This window comes from Scyliorhinus canicula, chromosome 6 (assembly GCF_902713615.1).
Source record: "Scyliorhinus canicula chromosome 6, sScyCan1.1, whole genome shotgun sequence".
Taxonomy (NCBI): domain Eukaryota; kingdom Metazoa; phylum Chordata; class Chondrichthyes; order Carcharhiniformes; family Scyliorhinidae; genus Scyliorhinus; species Scyliorhinus canicula.
Window position 1 is genome coordinate 204,046,741 of NC_052151.1, and position 18,382 is coordinate 204,065,122.

Here is an 18,382-nt window from a genome sequence, read left to right on the forward strand (position 1 = left end):
AGGAATTTAAAAGGTGGGACATGGTGCCGCTATCGCTGGCGGGCAGAGTGGTATCCGTCAAAATGACGGTTCTCCCGAGGTTCTTGTTCCTCTTCCAGTGCTTGCCCATCTTTATCCCTAGGGCCTTTTTTAAAAGGGTAACCAGCAGCATCATGGGATTTGTTTGGGCGCATGGCACCCCGAGGGTGAAGAGGGTCTTCTTCGAGCGGGGTAGAGATGGGGGGGCTGGCATTGCCCAATCTCTCGGGGTACTACTGGGCGGCCAACGTGTCGATGGTGCGCAAGTGGGTGATGGAGGGGGAGGGGGCAGCATGGAAACGGATGGAGAGAGCGTCCTGTGGGGATACAAGCCTGGGGGCCCTGGTAACGGCGCCGTGGCCGCTCCCTCCCACGAGGTATACCACGAGTCCGGTGGTGGCGGCAACCCTCAAGATTTGGGGGCAGTGGAGGCGACACAGGGGAGAAGTGGGGGGCTCGATGGAGGCTCCGTTAAGGGGGAACCATAGGTTCGTCCCGGGGAACATGGATGGGGGACCTGTTTATCGACTGAAGGTTTGCGAGCCTGGGGGAGTTGGAGGAGAAATTTGGGCTCCCTCCGGGAAACATGTTTAGATATCTGCAGGTAAAGGCATTTGCTAGACGGCAGGTGGAGGGATTCCCTGCGCTCCCCGCGAGGGGGGTGAGTGACAGGGTGCTTTCGGGGGTCTGGGTCGGGGAGGGGAAGATATCCGATATCTACAAGGTTATGCAGGAGGTGGAGGAGGCGTCAGTAGAGGAGCTGAAAGCTAAGTGGGAGGGGGAACTGGGGGAACAGATCGAAGACGGGACATGGACTGATGCCCTGGAGAGGGTAAATTCTTCCTCCTCGTGTGCGCGGCTTAGCCTCATTCAATTCAAGGTGCTGCATAGAGCCAACATGACTGGGACAAGGATGAGCAAGTTCCTTGGGGGTGAAGACAGGTGTGTCAGGTGCTCGGGGAGTCCAGCGAACCATGCCCATATGTTCTGGGCATGCCGGGCACTAGAGGAGTTCTGAAAGGGGGTGGCGAGGACGGTGTCAAGGGTGGTGGGATCCAGGGTCAAGCCAGGATGGGGACTCGCGATCTTTGGGGTTGGGGTAGAGCCGGGAGTGCAGGAGGCAAAAGAGGCCGGTGTGCTGGCCTTTGCGTCCCTAGTAGCCCGGCAAAGGATTTTGCTACAATGGAAGGATGCGAGGCCCCCAAACGTGGAGACCTGGATCAATGACATGGCGGGCTTCATTAAACTAGAGAAGGTCAAATTCGCCCTGAGAGGATCGGTGCAAGGGTTCTTTAAGCGGTGGCAACCTTTCCTCGACTTTCTGGCTCAACGATAGGGTACTGGGACAGTAGCAGCAGCAACCCGGGGGCGGAGGGGGGGGAACGATGACTATGTTTGTTTATTTTATTTAAATTTGATTTATTTAATTTTAATTTATGGTTAAGTTTTCTTGTTGGGGGGGCGGCGGGAGTGTGATACATGTGATGTTACGGGTTGGGGGGATTTGTGGGTGTTATGGGGCAATTAGTTGCATATTATTACTTGTTATATTTTTATATTTTCTGTAAAAAAATTTCAATAAAAATTATTTAAAAAATAAAAAATCAGATTCCTATCAGTGACTCTGCTTTAGACAGGTTATTTGAAGGTTGCTGTTACTTCTCTGTTGTTACTTGGAATAAGTTATCTTAGTTTCAAAACAAAGGATAGAATGGGAAAGTTGCTTCTAACCTTTAAACTAATAAAGAAGTTTACAAAGTACTAATATGAAATGTATAGAATATAAGTGGGAATAGCTTTATGTCTGCTTTTGCTTCGGGATTCGGAGCTCGAGCGGCGGCTGGAGATACTGTGGAGCGTCTGTGAAACTGAGAGTTACTTGTAAAGCACGTTTTGAAAGGTGGTCACACCGCAGCACAGACGACTTAATGATATAAGGGTAACCACCAGGCAGTCCCAGAGAAACAGATAGGTAGTGCAAGAATTTTATCGGGTCCCACTCTCAAATCAGCTTTCCATTTTGGAAGCTGACAAGAGCACTGGTCACTCAAGGGAGTGCAGAGTGCCAAGCTTCTGGTTCCACAAGCAACCTGACTGCACAGGGGAGGAGGAAGAAAGAAGGAAGCACAATAGTGATAGAGAATTCATTAGACAGGGGAATAGGCAGGTGTTTCTGCGGCTTAGACGTGACTCCAGGATGGTGTGTTGCCAGGGTCTGAATGGCTGTTGGGGATCCTAAAGAGAGAGGGTGATGAATTTGAGGTCATGGTACACATTGGTACCAATGATATCGATACAATGAAGAGTGAGGACTTGCATAAAGAATTCAGGGAGCTAGGCAGAAGATTAAAAAGCCAGGACCTGAAAGATTGTAATTTCTGGATTACAACTGGTGCCAAGTACGAGCGAGTACAGAAGTGGGAGAATAGAGCAAATCAAATTAATGCATGGTGCAGGAGGGTTTTTATTCTGATCACTGGGACCATTTCTTTGGAAGGTGGGACATGTACAAGCTGAACCAGGTTGGATCCAACATCCTTGCGGGTGAGTTTGCTAGTGCTGTTGGGGGTGGGGGAGGGGGGAGTTTAAACTAGTTTGGAGGGGGGGAAGGGAACACAGACGGTTAGTACGCAGTAAATAAAGGAACCAAGACGGAGAGTTCAGCCATGTTGAGTTTCAAAGGAGTAAGGCAAGGCTGAATGGCCGCTACTTTTGAGCTCCGGGTTTTGTACGTAAGACTAAGGGTATGGATTAACACGTGGAATTGTGATATTGTTGCCATCATAGAGACGTCTTTCCGCAAGGAACAGGACTGGTAACTCAGCATTCCCGGTTTAAGATCTTCAGGCGAGACAGAGGAGGGTGTAGAAGAGGAGATGGTGTTGCATTATTAATTAAGAGCCAGCTACTGCTATAAGGAGGAATATCTTGGAATGTTTAGGAATAAAAAGGGGCAGTCACATTGCTGGGATTGTATTATAGGCCCCAAACAGTCAGTGGGCAGTAGAAGAGCAGATTTGTAGAGACTTCACTAAGTTGTGTAAAAATAATAATACGGTAATTATATGAACGGATTTCAACTTCCCCAACATCAATTACGATAATCATAATGTAAATGGTTTAGAGAGGGTGGATTTCCTGAAATGTACTCAGGAGAGCTTTTTGTGTCAATATGTAGAAGGTGCAACAAAGGATGGCACAGTGCTGGATCTAATTCTGGGGAACAAAGGTGGCTGGGGTTTGAGGTCGGAGATGCCGGGTGTGGGGGGGGGGGTGGTGCATTTTAGTGGTAGTCATCACAACACAGTACCAGTTAAGTTTGTTATGGAAACGGAAAAAGATGGTCTGAAAAAATGGCTTTGGTTTGGGGAAAGGAAGATTTGATTAGAATGAGTCAGGAGCTCGCCAAAGTAAACTGGGGACAACTTCTGGAAGAATCAAGAGCAGAGCAGTGGCTGGGTTGGCGTTCAAAAAGGAAATGGTTAAGAGTACAGGCTTACCATGTTCCCTTTAAGGTGCAATGTCGGAAATACAAGCCCAGAGAACCCTGGATATTTAGGAATATTCAGGACATACTAAAGAAGCAAATTAGCAGAGGCCTGACTGGAGTATAAAGTGCAGGGAGAAATGTAAGAAAGCAGTTAGTAGACCAAAGAGGTGGAATGAAAAAAACACTGGTGTGTAGGATTTAGAGAAAATCCCAAGATGCTGTATAAGTATATTAAGAGAAAAATGATAAGCAGAGAAAATGTAGCAGGAAATGAATCTCCACTTGGAGAGGCAAGGCTTGATCAGGGATAGTCAGCATGGCTTGGTCAGAGGGAGGTCATGCCTAACAAATTTGATTGAATTTTTTGATGAGGTGATTGGATATGTAGATGAGGGTGGTGAAGTTGATGTAGTCTATTTGGATTTCAGCAAAGCCTTTGGCAATGTTCCACATGGGAGACTGTCAATAAATGTAAATGCACCAGGTAAAGGGATCCAGGGTAACTTGGCAACTGGCTTAATGGTAGGAAGCAGAGGGTGGTGGTAGAAGGGTGTTTGTGTGACACCTGGTGTCCATTTCCATACCACAGGGATCAGTGCTAGGTCCCTTATGAAATCAAATGAAATGAAAATCGCTTATTGTCACAAATAGGCTTCAATGAATGTACTGTGAAAAGCCCCTAGTCGCCACATTCCGGAGCCTGTTCGGGGAGGTTGGTATGGTTCATGATATACAGAAATGATATAGATGAGAATGTGGGGGGGGAACGGGTGGGTGAGGGGATGATAAGTTTGAGGATGAGATGGAGATTGGCAGGGTGAATAATAGTGGGGAAGAAGGTCTTAGGCTTTAGGAACATATAGATGGATTGGTCAGATGGGCAGATCAGTGACAGATGGAGTTCAACTTTGAAAAGTGTGAGGTGGTGCACTTTGGAAGGTGTAACAAGACAAGGGAGTGCTCAGTGAATGGCAGGACGTAGGGAAGCTCAGAGAAACAGAAGGTCTTGGGGTGCCTGAAGGTGTGCGACAAGTTAATAGAGTAGTTCGGAACGCATATGGAACACTTGCTGTTATCAGTCAAGGCACTGATTATTAGAGTAGGGCGGTTATGTTGGAGCTGTACAAGGTTTTGATTAGGCCACAGCTGGAGTACTGTGTGCCGTTCTGGTTGCTTAACTATAGGGAGGATAGGGCAGCACGGTGGCCTAGTGGTTAGCACAACCGCCTCACGGCGCTGAGGTCCCAGGTTCGATCCCGGCTCTGGGTCACTGTCCGTGTGGAGTTTGCACGTTCTCCCTGTGTCTGCGTGGGTTTCGCCCCCACAACCCAAAAATGTGCAGAGTAGGTGGATTGGCCACGCTAAATTGCCCCTTAATTGGAAAAAATAATTGGCTAATCTAAATTTATAAAAAAAAAAACTATAGGGAGGATGTGATTACATTGGAGAGGGTACAGAGGAGATTCACCAGGAGGTTGCCTGTGATAGAGCATTTGAGCTGAGAGAGGGTGAAAAGGCTGTTTGTTTTCCTCAGACGAGAGAAGGCTGAGGGGGGACCTGATTGAGGTGTATAAGATTACAAGAAGTATGAAGAGGGTGGATCAGAAGCAGCTATCCTCCTTATTTGAAGGGTCAGTAACTATGATGCATAATTTTAAAGTGAAGAGCAGGAGGTTGAGAGGGGATTTGAGGAATATTTTTTCATCCAGAGGGTGGTGGGAGTCTGGAATGCAATTCCTGGGAGGTTAGAAGTGGGAAACCTCACAACCTTTATAAAGTACACGAATGAGCACCTGCAATATAATAGCATTCAAGGCTCTCGACCAAGTGTTGGAAGTTGGGATTTGAGTAGATTTAGTCTAGCCTTGTGAATGCAGACTCGATGGGCCGAAGGGCCTCTTCTGTACTCTGTGACTTGTTTTTCTTTGCACAACAGGACTTTGAATTTGGAGAAGGGTCTGAGAATTTTAATTGTAAGGGAGATGGATGGTTCCATACCAGCAATTGTTCAACCTTTTACATCACTGTCTTGAGGCCACATGTTCTTTGTCAAATTTAAATGTGATGCTAAGATAAAGTTATGTGATGAGCCAATGTCCCAGAATTCAGCTTAAACATATTGGGTTGATGCAATAACCCTCACGAGGCCCAAGGAATGACTAAATTGATCTCCCCATGGGGCTCGTGGAATGCGAGCTCCCCCGCCTGAGGGCAAAGGCCTAGCAATTGGGGCTCATGAACCAGATACTTAAAAGGGCGACATGGCAACAGTGGTTAGCACTGTTGCTTCACAGCGCCGATTCTCGGCTTGGGGCACTGTCTGCATGTTCTCTCTATGTCTGCATGGGTTTCCTCCGTGTGCTCCAGTTTCTTCCAAGTCCCGAAAGACGGACTGTTAGGTAATTTGAAAATTCTGAATTCTCCCTCTGCGTATCCGAACAGGCGCCGGAGTGTGGTGGCAAGGGGCTTTTCACAGTAACTTCATTGCAGTGTTAATGTAAGCCTACTTGTGACAATAAAGATTATTTTTTAAAATTAAGCCGCCCTGGATTGGGACCATCGTGATCGGCAGTCCTGGCTGAGACTTAATAATAACTGCTTGTCACAAGTAGGCTTCAATGAAATGAGTCTGAAAAGCCACATTCCAGCACCTGTTCGGGGAGGTCGGTATGGGAATTGAACCCACGCTTCTGGCCTTGTTCTGCATTTCAAGCCAGCTGTTTAGCACACTGTGCTAAACCAGCCCCTTATGTGCTGTATGCCAGTTTCGGCCTTTGCTTTTTGCATAAATAAACCTTTGTTGTTTTACCTTCTCAGGGCTCCTGAAGATATTATAGTTGACATACATTCTTTGTAAACCAAAGTAAAACGAATCATTAAACATCTATTTCCCTACAAACTGCAACTATGGAGATACATTGGTGAGGTCGGGACTGTTGTGCTTGGAGAGGACTGATGGAAGGCAGTGCAGTGGATGTTGTCTGCATGGATTTCAGTAAGGCATTTGACAAGGTCCCACATGGCCTTATCATGAAAAGATCATTGCTGGAACAGCTAAAGATGGTAATACCGAGAACTGCTGCAGTGATGTCCTGAAGCTGAGGAACTTCAGGATGATGATTCCCCCTGAGGAAGGAGCCAGCTTTGTGGTTGTTGCAGGAGTATTTCTTTTTCTTGCAGGCTTGATGAGGCGCCGCCTTTTCCTGAGGGTCTGCCAAGGATGACACCGCGATAAAGGAGGTGGGGATCGTGTTTCAATCTCTGGCCATCCAGGGTGATGTTCAGTTCCCTCGTCGGCTGGCATTATGAAGCTGGAATGTGCTGGAGACTGTTTTGCTAGACACTATACTTTGCAGTTGTCAGCCAGCTTTGCATTGCCCAAGCCACATCAGATGACATGGATATCCTTCCACCACCAAGTTGAGAGTTGGTCTGGATGTGACTGCTTTTTGCTTGGCTGCAAAACAGCGATTCACTGCCGGTGCCACAAATGAGACAAAGAACGTGACATGAAGCCCCGCCCCGTTCGCTGTGCGGCGCGCTCAGGTTCACGTGACTCAGCCGTTGAACCGCCTGTGCACGGGCGAAACGTCACAGTCCTGCGCACTGCACATGTCTCCGATTGTCAGCGGGAGAGAGAAGGCACTGAAAGGGCCTGGCTGAGCGCCCAATGCGCGCGAAGTTTCAGTACAGGCAAAAATGCGCAGGCGCAAAGCTACTTCCTGCCAGAAGTTTCGTGTTGTTTTGGTTTGGCCTGAGTGACGGTGAGAGAAAAAACATTAACATTCATTTTTATAGTTTGACGATAAAGAATCAATATCCTGTAAATTAATACCCGAATCCGCAACGCACCCGCTCAGGTTGACAATGACGAGAAATATAGACCCCACTCGAAAAATCAAAGGGCTCGTCTCAATGTTCGAGCGGTGGTGAATTTTAATCAATTTGGATCAATATATTTCGGGTCTATTCTTCCGGGGAATTATCTGATTTTCAACTGACCAGTTCACTGAGATGGGGCAATTCCTATGCAAGGCCTGCTGCCATCGGAAAAGCTCAAATGGACAGAATCGAATTGCGCAGAATCATCACTCATACGACCGTATTGTTGGAACTGGGGGATCAGAAACCATCAATGCACAAGTATCGGTTCCTGCTGCAAATGAAAGCAGTTTGACTACAGAAACTGGCACCAGTGGACACAGTCAGATTCAAGCTCCTGCTCCTGGGGAAGATGATCAGACCACAGGAACTGGTACCAGTGAACACAGTCAGATTCAAGCTCCTGCTCCTGGGGAAGATGATCAGACCACAGGAACTGGTACCAGTGAACACAGTCAGATTCAAGCTCCTGCTCCTGGGGAAGATGATCAGACCACAGGAACTGGTATCAGTGAACACAGTCAGATTCAAGCTCCTGCTCCTGGGGAAGATGATCAGACCACAGGAACTGATACCAGTGAACACAGTCAGATTCAAGCTCCTGCTCCTGGGGAAGATGATCAGACCACAGGAACTGGTACCAGTGAACACAGTCAGATTCAAGCTCCTGCTCCTGGGGAAGGTGATCAGACCACAGGAACTGGTATCAGTGAACACAGTCAGATTCAAGCTCCTGCTCCTGGGGAAGGTGATCAGACCACAGGAGTGGGCACAAGGAAAGCAAATCTTTCTTCTGGCGGTATATCACTTGTGAATGCTGAAACCTATGATAGAAAAACAGGTTGGTAGAATTAAGTTAATTCAGTATTTAAAAAATAAACTGATTCAACCAGTGTGATAAACTCACAACCTAAGCATAAGATAGTAATACATTTTGATATAGAAAATTGTTGATAGTGGCCTACTTGTATGTTCGAGCATTTTTCTCCACACCTATATTTTATCATTTTAGTTAGACAGCTGGACGATATCTATGCGAGTGGGCAGGGCGAGTGGAAATATAGAGCTGAATGTTATGGCCCTGGCAGCTGGTCGAATTTAAATTCAATTCTGGAATTAAAAGCTAGTCTCAGTAATTGTGACCCTGAAATTATTAGCAATTGTCGTAAAACTCATCTGGTTCAATGATGTCTTTGACAGAAGAGAATCTGCCTTCCTTCAGGACTGGTAAAACCCGCATCAATGTAGTTGAATATTTGACTCTGACATTACATTGCAAGCTGCTCAGACTTTGTAGCAGTTTGATACAACTAACTAGTCGCTCAAGAATCATAGAATCATAGAATTTACAGTGCAGTAGGAGGCCATTTGGCCCATCGAGTCTGCACCTGCCCTTGGAAAGAGCACCCTACTTAAGCCCACGCCTCCACCCTATCTCCGTAACCCAGGAACCCCACCTAATCTTTTTGGAGACGAAGGGCAATTTATCATGGCGAATCCCAGTTATCCAAGCGGGAATTGAACCTGGGACCCTGGTGCTAACGACTGTTACCATGCCACCCATTGCGCACTCCTATGTTCATTTCCCTATGGTTGCTGTTCTGATGTATAGAGCTTCCATCCTCCTCTGCCTTTCTGTAACCTGCACATCTTTGGACTGTTGGAGGAAACTGGAGCACCTGGAGGAAACCCACGCATACACTGGGAGAAAGTGCAGATTCCGCACAGACAGTGACCCAAGCTGACAGTGACCCAGTGACCCTGGAGCTACCGTGCTGCCCAGGCAGCACACTCTTTCTGAAAGGCACTTAGGGATAGGCAATAAATGCTGGCCTACCAGTAATTCCTCCATACTTGAATAAATTTACAGTAAACCAATCCAGCACATGACTCAACCTCCTTGTGACCAGTACAATTCATTTGTCATTTTGAAGATCCTGCCTCTTGGCTCTAATAATCTTTATTATTTCACAAGTAGGCTTACATTAACACTACAATGAAGTCACTGTGAAAATCTCATAGTCGTCACACTCTTTCAGGACTTGTGGGAGGAAACCGGAACATCCGGAGGAAACCCACGAAAACACGGGGAGAATGTGCAGTCTCTGCACAGACAGTGACCCTAGCCAGAAATCGAACCCGGGTCCCTGGCACTGTGAAGCAACAGTGCGAATCACTGTGCTACCGTGCAGAAATTTTGCTTAATTATAACAAATCTTCACTGGTCTTTAATAATCTTTATTGTCACAAATAGGCTTACATTAACACTGCAATGAAGTTACTGCAATGAAAAGCCCCAGTAATCCTGGTGAATGTTTATGTCCCAAATTGGAACGACGTGGACTTTAAGGTGGGTGTTAGGGAAGATCTCTGACTTGGACACACACCGGCTGATAATGGGCGGGCGATTTTATCACAGTTCTGGATCTGAAGATGAACCGATCTTCGAAGGTGTCGGCGGTGGCTAGGGAGCTGAGGGGACGCGTGGATTAGGTGGGGTGGGGGGAGGGGGGGAGGGGAGGAGGGGGGGGGGGGGGGCAGTAGTGGACCTGTGCAGGTTTGGGAGGCCGAGGGCGAAGGAGGTTTCTTACTTCTCAGCTGTGCACTAGGTGTATCCTCAGATCGATTTTTGTGATGGCTAAGACGTTGATGGTGGCGGTGGCTGCCTCGGAATGTTTGGCAATCGTTGTTTCCAACCAGGTTCTGCACTGGGTCGAAACAGCCACAGTGGAGTTGCATGTGGGGTGATTGGTGGATGACTGGAAGTGTGATAGGGTGAGGGCTGCCATTTAGAGGTATGAGGAGCTGAATGGCATGGGGGCAGGTTATAGCCTCCACACTGTGGGAGGAACTTGGGCGGCAATTAGGGGTAAATGTATATTGATCCGGGTGCATGGGGAAAGGGTGGATCAAGAGGAGAGGGATTCTGAGGTTGGATTGGAGGTGCCCAATGGCACCAGAAGACTGGTTGTTAAAGGAGAGGCAGAAGTTCCAGATGGAGTTTGGGTTGGTCTCCATGGGGAAGTCAGTTGCGGAGGGCCTGATGCGCCTTGTACAAGTACGGGGAAAAGGCAAGTAGGATGCTGGCCTACCAGCTGGGGAATCAGGCAGCAGCGAGGGAGATTGGTAGGGTGGGATGAGAAGGGGAAGGTGGTATCCGGGGAATGGGCTTTTTAAAGTATTCTACAGAAGGCTGTTGGAGTCGGAGCCTCCACCCGGGAATAGGGAATAGATTGGAGTTCTCTAGGGTGTAGGGATTGGGAGCCCCGATCAGGCTGAGGCAGGTGAAGGACGGTTGGTGTGATGCAGGCACGGAAGGTCCAGTGGTTGGATGGGTTCCCAGTGGTGTTTTACAAGAAGTTTGGTGTGCTAGCGAGGATGTACAATGAGGCGAGGGGGAGGGCCCCCCACATTGTCGAAGGCGTCCATTTCCCTGATTTTGAAGAAAGATAAAGACCCCAATATCATTGCTTCATATTGACGTAAAAAAGTTAGCGGCGTGGATAGAGAATTGTGTGCCGGGGGTGATGGGGGGGAAGGACCAGTTGGAATTTGTGAAGAGACGGCAGTTGTCGACGAATGTGTGTAGGCTGCTTAATGTTATTATAATGCCCTTGGAGGGACATGAGGTAGAAGTAGTGGAGGCAGTGGATGCAGAGAAGGATTTCGATCAGATGGAGTGGGCGTATTTGTTGGAAGCGCTGAGTCAGTTTGGCTTTGGCCAGAGGTTTATGGGAGTGGCTTTGGCTGCTGTATAGGGTGCCGACGGCGAGTGTCCAGATGATCAGGACGAGTTTGGGGCACTTTGGACCATATTAGGGGACGAGGCGGGGTGCCAGCTCTCCTGTTTGCTTTTTGCTTTGGTGATAGAGCTGCTGGCAATGGCACGGAGGGCGTTAAGAGTTTTAAGAGTTATTCAGGAGGCGTGGGGAGGGTCTGAGATTCTCACTGGGCAGCTTCAAAAGGATCATGGAGATCTTAATGGAATTTGGCCGGTTGTCAGGATATAAATTGGATATAGGGAAGAGCAAGGTGTTTCCGATTAATGCCAGAGGGCAGGAGAGGAGGTTCGGGGAATTGTCGTTCCGGGTGATGGGTTGAGTTTTCGCCATCTAGGAATCCAGTGGAGTTGGATGAACTTGGCGTGGCTGGTGGAGAAGATGAAGGTGGATTTCAAGAGGTGGGATGTGTTGTCGCTGTCATTGGCTGGGTACGTGCAAACGGTTAAAATGACGGTGCTTCCCAATGACTGTGGCAACCAGGTTCTTGTTCGTGTTCCAGAACCTCACTATCCCCGCCCTATGTTTGTTCCCAAGTCCTTTTTTAGGAAGGTGAATGGGATAATTTTAGGATTTGTATGGGCGGGGAAGACCCTGCGGGTGATGAGGGTCTTTTCGGATGGGGGTGGGCCGATTCTGCCAAGTTGATGAATTATTGGGTGGCAATCATGGCAATGGTGAGGATATGGGCGGTGGGGGAGGGGTTGGTGTGGGGGCAGATGGAGGTGGCGCCGTGGAGGGGGAGATGTCTGAGGGCACTTGTTGGCACACCGTCCATTCTAGCTGGTATGGTAGTCCGTGAGCTAAGTGTTGTTTCGGCGTTGCAAGTGGTGAGCCAATGCGGACAACATTTCAGGTTAGAAGGCATGTTGTTGTGGGCGCCGATATGTGATAATCAGATGTTTGTGCCAATGGGCTGAATGTTAGGTTCTGGGAGTGGCAGCAGGTGGGGACAGAGTACTTGAGGAACTTGCAAGTTTGCAGGTCTGGAGGAGTTGGAGGAAACGTACGAGTTGCCCAAAGAGGGTGATTTCCGCTACCGTAGGTGAGCGATTTTCTGAGGAGAGAGGTGCCGTCCTTGCCGGGGTTGCAGCCTCTGGTGTTGCAGGACGAGCTGTTGTCGGAGGATGAAATTGGGGAGGGCATCTATTGAATTGATGGAGAAGGAGGCTGCTCCGGTGTAGGAGATTCAGTGTAAATGGGAGGAGGAGTTCGGTGGAAGGTCTGGGCCAGGATGTGGAAAGAGGCCCTGCGGAGGGTGACTGCGTCCCTGCCATGTGGAGGTTAAGCCTCAACCAGTTTAATGTGGTGCATAAGACATAACATGACGGTTATGATGATGAACCATTTCTTTGCTGGGGTAGGAGATGGGTGTGAGCGGTTTGCACAGCGGGAGGTGCTGTGAATCATGTCCACATGTCCTGGGCGTGTCTGAGGTTGAGAGGGTTCTGTCGAGGGTTCTTGGACGTGATGTCTGAGATTGTGGGTATGGGGGTGGCTCTGAGTCTGGAGGTGGCAATACTCGGTGCTTCAGAAGATCTGGTAGTCCAGGTGGAGAGAGAGGCTGACGTATTGGCCTTTACCTCCCTGATTTTCACAGAGCGAGATCTTGTTGTGCTGGGGGTACACTGAGTGACCTTGCAAACTTCCTGCATTTGGAGAATGTCAGGTTCGCTTTGCAGGGATCAGAGGAGTGGTTTACCCAGAGGCGGAAACGTTCATTGATTTCTTCAAGGTGGATTGAGGGGTCAGCGGGGTGGTGGAGGTATTGGGGGGGCGGAATTATGAAGGCGGGATGTGGTGGGGTATTGGTATTGAGGGAGGTTCAGGGCTGGTGGTTTTTGTTCATGTGGATGTTTGGTCTAATATGTAAAATGCATTGAATAAAAATACTTAATAAAAAAGACAAATGAGGTGAATTTTTTCGTAAGAGCCGTTAATATGTGGAATTTGATTTCTCAGAAAATAGTGCAGGCTGTGTCGTTAAATTTATTTAAAGTAGAGTTAAACAGATTTTTGTTAGACAAAGTGGCAGACAGAAAAGTTGAACGAAGACCACGACCAGATCAGCCATGATTTGGTTGACTGGTGGAGTAGTCTCGAAGGGCCAAATATCTGACTCCTGCTCCTAAATCTTTTGTTGAAAAGAGACCCGTTTGCTTCGGAAGGTGCAACACATAATAGATAGATAGATCTAGGCAATTCAAGAACACTGGTGAGTTTAAAGATGGTTCTTAATAATGTTTGTGGAAGGGGATTCAGTTGTTCAGCATAAATTTGGCTTTTTAGGGAGAAAGTCGATGATGTTTTTCGTATCCAATTGTTCACAGATCTGAACTCTACAATCACTGAGTTCCTGGCAAAGTGTGAGGATTATTGGCTGTTCCAGCTGACGAAATTCTACCGGGACCGACTGGAACAGGCAATTGAAGAAGGGGTGGATGGAGTCAGCAGATTGTTGACATACGAGAGGATTTTCAGTGGACAAGAGCATCGGGTATGTGGGTGGGACACTGGGTTTCAATTATTTAAACATCACAATACTGACAGAACAATAACAAATTAATAGATATTGAAAAGGAATGTAAGGTCTATCTAGATCCTCTTCTAATATTCTGGCAGTCACATACTGTAATAATTTGGCATTATTAGCAAATCATAGTAATCCGTTCATCCACAACAGACCCATACGTGAGGAAAGGGAAACCCGGACTGTGCAGTCTTTAGAGCCATTTTTTAAAAATCACCTGTTCCTTCCAATGCAGCCAACATGAAACATGTCATAACCCAAGTTCTTCATATCCTGCATTCCAAAATGTTATTTTCTAAAACAAATCTAACGTACATTTGAATAAATCAGTACTGACACTGATCACCATCTCCCAAGGGAGCTGTTCCATAGCTCTCTCAAATATGCATGGGCTCGATTTTAAATCTGTTTAAGTCAGTGGGTTTTAAGTAAGATAAAATCTCATATCTTTCCAAAGGTTAGCTTTGAAGTTACTCCCTTTACCCTCTGGCTATGTTTTCTGTTTCTGGCTGTGTCTCCTGTTTCTATCTCCAAGTGAGTGTGCAGGGGTACAGCATGGATCTTTCTTGTTGAGTGTACTTTGAGCATGTCACAGGACAGCAGGTAGTTGTTGATTGGTAAGTATTAAGGTGTTTTTGTTCTCTCCTTTAAGTGAGGGCAGTTGTTTAAATTAGGAATTTATAGCTTAACTGGATACTAACATAACAATCAGGGTAAATCTAACAGTAACAGGAAATGAATTGGTATTAATGAGTTTTAATACAGGAGGAACACCTGGCATACTCTGGAAATGAGGTGTCAACTTGGTAAACTTACAACATAGGACTATTTGTATGCTAAACTGTTTTATCTGTAAAATGTCAGATACTTTAACCCGTATTTTTCAAAAGTATTAACGAGGAGAACAAAGGACAAGACGAGTATAAAATCAAAACCAATTTTATTACACAACAACAAAATTAACCCTTAATTAACCCAAAGCAAAATACTAGAGAACCCGAAGATTTGTGTATGGTACCCGTAAAGATGATTTTGGTTGAACCGTGGGTCCGATTCTGAGTCTCTGCTTTGTCGTCACGAAGGTGGGTCTCACTGGCAGCTTCCTTCCTTCCCTGGTCAGTCTCACAGATGGTCAAGGTCACCTCCCACGTCGAGTCTTCGCTGCTGGTGTGTCTTGGGCATTTGCCTTTATCCTCCTCCCTTTGCGCCTTTTCAGAGGTTTCTCTGGCTTTCTGCCAGTTAGGCCTTGGGAAGTGGTCCCAGCACCCAATGAATTAGGTGATGACAGTTTGACAGGACTCCTGGGCCCACCCCCAAGTCTCCATCTCTTGTGGTGTGGTCTGCATGTACCTTGTTGCAATATAAGGTAATGGCGGGAACTGTGGACACCCGAGAGTCTAGCTCGATCTGGGCAACCCAAAACAAATCTGTGCACATCAATAGGATCGATGATCTCCTGATATCTGGACATGCCCCGTCAATGACATGATCTGGCAGTTTGTCTGTTGGTTGTGTATTTGACCTTTTGGCCTCGAATTCCCATCAGCCTGCTTGAGGTTTGGACTGCAGTTTCATTTTTAAAGTGCCCAATTCTTTAATTTAGTTATCAGATTTCATCTGGCTCAAACTAGCACTGTCAGTTTACCGCACAGCATATGTAACACATGATAGAGAGGGGTCAAGGCAATTAAACAACACTAATGAAACTCATCACCATCCTGGACAGAGCAACCTGTTTGATCAACACCCACAACTTTAAACATTCACATCCTCCATTATTCATGCACAATGGCAGTGGTGTGTACCATCTACAAATTCATTACAGCAACTCACCAAGGCTCCTTCAACAGCACCTTCCAAACCCATTCCTTCACTGCCGTTGGGTCAACATTCTGGAAGAGGCCTAGGTAAAGTGGACGTGGAAGGATGCTTCCATGTAGGAAAAACTCCCTTCCTAACAGCATGTATAACTGCACCAGTTGGATGCAGTGGCTCAAGAAGGCTACCCAACACCTTCTCAACAAATGCTGACCTTGCCAAGAGCACTCGCATTCCATGAAAGGATAAAAAACAGCAGGCCTCAGATGTTAATTCCATTTTTAAATGCAAGATTACAGCTAGATTCTAAAAGACAGAAAAGGATTTTTTTTAGATCTTGATGGACAGCTAAGACCAGTTCCTTGCAATCTCTGCACTAGGTCAGCACGGTAGCACAAGTGGATAGCACTGTGGCTTCACAGTGCCAGGGTCCCTGGTTCGATTCCCCGTTGGGTCACTGTCTGTGCGGAGTCTGCACGTTCTCCCTGTGTCTGCGTGGGTTTCCTCCAGGTGCTGCTGTTTCCTCCCACAGTCCAAAGATGTGCAGGTTAGGTGGATTGGCCATGATAAATTGCCCTTCGTGACCAAAAAGGTGAGGAGGGGTTATTGGGTTACGGGGATGGGGTGGAAGTCAGGGCTTAAGTTAGTCGGTGCAGACACAATGGGCCGAATGGCCTCCTCCTCCACTGTATGTTCTATGTTCTCGGTGGGAACTTCACGATGTTTCAGGCGTTTTGGGGACCACATGTTTTGGAAATGTCTCCAGATACCTCAGCTCGAGCTCAAAGTTTCTGAATTTCAGGGGCAGCTCAAGTTACTGGAGCTTCAGGAAAGGTGAGAGTTTCCTGGCGTGTACATGGTCGCTGTGGTTACCTCACAGAAAATGAGAGTTCAGGGAGTACATGGGTGGCCATCTGGAAAAGTAGTAAGAGGTGGAATATGTGGGACTCTATGGGATGTTTGTCATTCTCAAACTGGTACTCAGCATTAGAAATTACGGGGCGAGACGACACCCTGGGAGGAGCCAGAGTGGTGCCAGTGGGCAAAGAACTTCAAAAGAAAAGCAATGCAGTTGTTCAAGAATATTCCATCGTTCAGAGCATAGACAGGACAATCTGAGACTGTCAATGCGTTTCTTGACTGTTTTGGGTTAAGAAAATTATGGAGAAGTGAACAAGAAGGCAGAATATCCGAGTCTGGGAAGAGCCAGAACAAAGAAGAATACAGCGCAGGAACAGGTCCTTCAGCCCTCCAAGCCTGTACCGGTCATGATACCAACCTTGGGCAAAACCTTCAGCACTCTCTTCTGCCGTATCCCTCTATACCCAACCTATCCATGTATTTGTCAAGATGCCTTTTGAACGACGTTAATGTATCTGCTTCCACAACCTCTTCTGGCAACCCATTCCAGGCACTCGCCACCCCGTGTGGGAGAAAAAAAACCTACCTCGCACACCTCCTTTAAACTTTTCCCCACTGGTGACTTGACCCCTCTGCCCTGGGAAAGAGTGCCTGCCGATTCACTCTATCCATGCCTCTCATCATATCGTCGACCTCTAGCAGGTCACCCATCAACCTCCGTTGTTCTAATGAAAACAGTCCAAACCTATTCAGCCTCTCCGCATAGCTAACACCCTCCAGACCAGGCAACATCCTGGTAAACCTCCGCTGCACCCTCCCCAAAGCCTCCACATCCTTCTGGTAGTGTGGCGACCAGAATTGTGTGCAATATTCCAAGTGCAGCTTTACCAAAGTTCTATACAACTGTAGCATGACTTGCCAGTTTTTATACTCGATGCCCCGACCAATGAAGGCAAGCATTCCATATGCCACTTGTGTTGTACTTTCAAAAATCTGAGGACTTGCACGCCTTGGTCTCTCTGACTTTCTATATTCAAAAGAGTTTTGCCATTTACGGTATATTTCCCCACGTTGTTAGTCCTACCAAAATGCATTACCTTACATTTGTCCGAATTAACCTCCATTTGCTATTTCTCTGCCCAAGTCTCCAACCTTTCTATGTCCTGCTGTATGCTCTGGCAATCCTCAACACTGTCTGCCACTCCCATCAACCATGGTGTAATCTGCAAACTTACAAATAAGGCCAGCTACATTTTCCTCCAAGTGGTTTATGTATACTGCAAACAACGAGGCCCCAGGACAGATCCTTGTGGAACACCACTAGTCACAACCATCCATTCAGAAAAACACCCTTCTGCTGCTACCTTTTGCCTTCTGTGACCGAACCAGTTTTGTATCCATCTTACCATCTCACTTCTGATCCCGTGTGATCCTTTTGTTCAAGTCTGCCATGAGGCATCTTGTCAAAGGCTTTACTCAAGTCCATGTGAACAACCACTGCCCTCTCTCAAAAATCATCTTTGTCGATACCAATGCCACAGAGGACAGGCATTGAAGTCCTATGATCAAGAGTTGGGAATTAAGTTCCAAGACCCCAGAGTTATTAAACTTTGGATAATTCCCAACAACCTGTACGAATGGCAGTTGAACAGAAAATAGGGACGACCAATATGCAACTTGAGGCATGTTACTGGAGGGATGGCTTGAGATTCTTGGGACATTGGAGCCAGTTCTGGGGCAGGAAGCACCTATTCAACCGAGACAAGTGTTACCTTAACAGAACTGGAACCAATGTCCTTGCAGTGAGATAGGATACTGTGACTGGAAGGGCTTTAAATGAAATTGTGAACCAACATAGAGAAATAGAAAAAAGGTGCACAATAGAGTAAACTTGTATTACATGTGAGAAGGAATTCATCCCATATAAACCATCAGCAAAGCCTTTTTTACTTCAAAAAGAAAAGGTTTGTTAATTTAGACTATTGGTCTGAAATGATGGTCACT

At 47.0% G+C, this 18,382-nt stretch overlaps 1 protein-coding gene across 1 annotated transcript in view; it reads left to right on the plus strand.

Moving 5' to 3' along the window:
* Positions 1-7,031: 7,031 nt before the first annotated feature.
* LOC119967814 (NACHT, LRR and PYD domains-containing protein 3-like) overlaps positions 7,032-18,382 on the plus strand; it is a 37,328-nt gene continuing 25,977 nt past the window's right edge. Inside the window, exons 1-2 of the mRNA XM_038800826.1 lie at positions 7,032-8,231; positions 13,500-13,666. Coding sequence (XP_038656754.1) covers positions 7,523-8,231; positions 13,500-13,666 — 876 coding nt within the window. The 5' untranslated portion in view covers positions 7,032-7,522. The remainder of the gene's footprint in view (positions 8,232-13,499; positions 13,667-18,382) is intronic.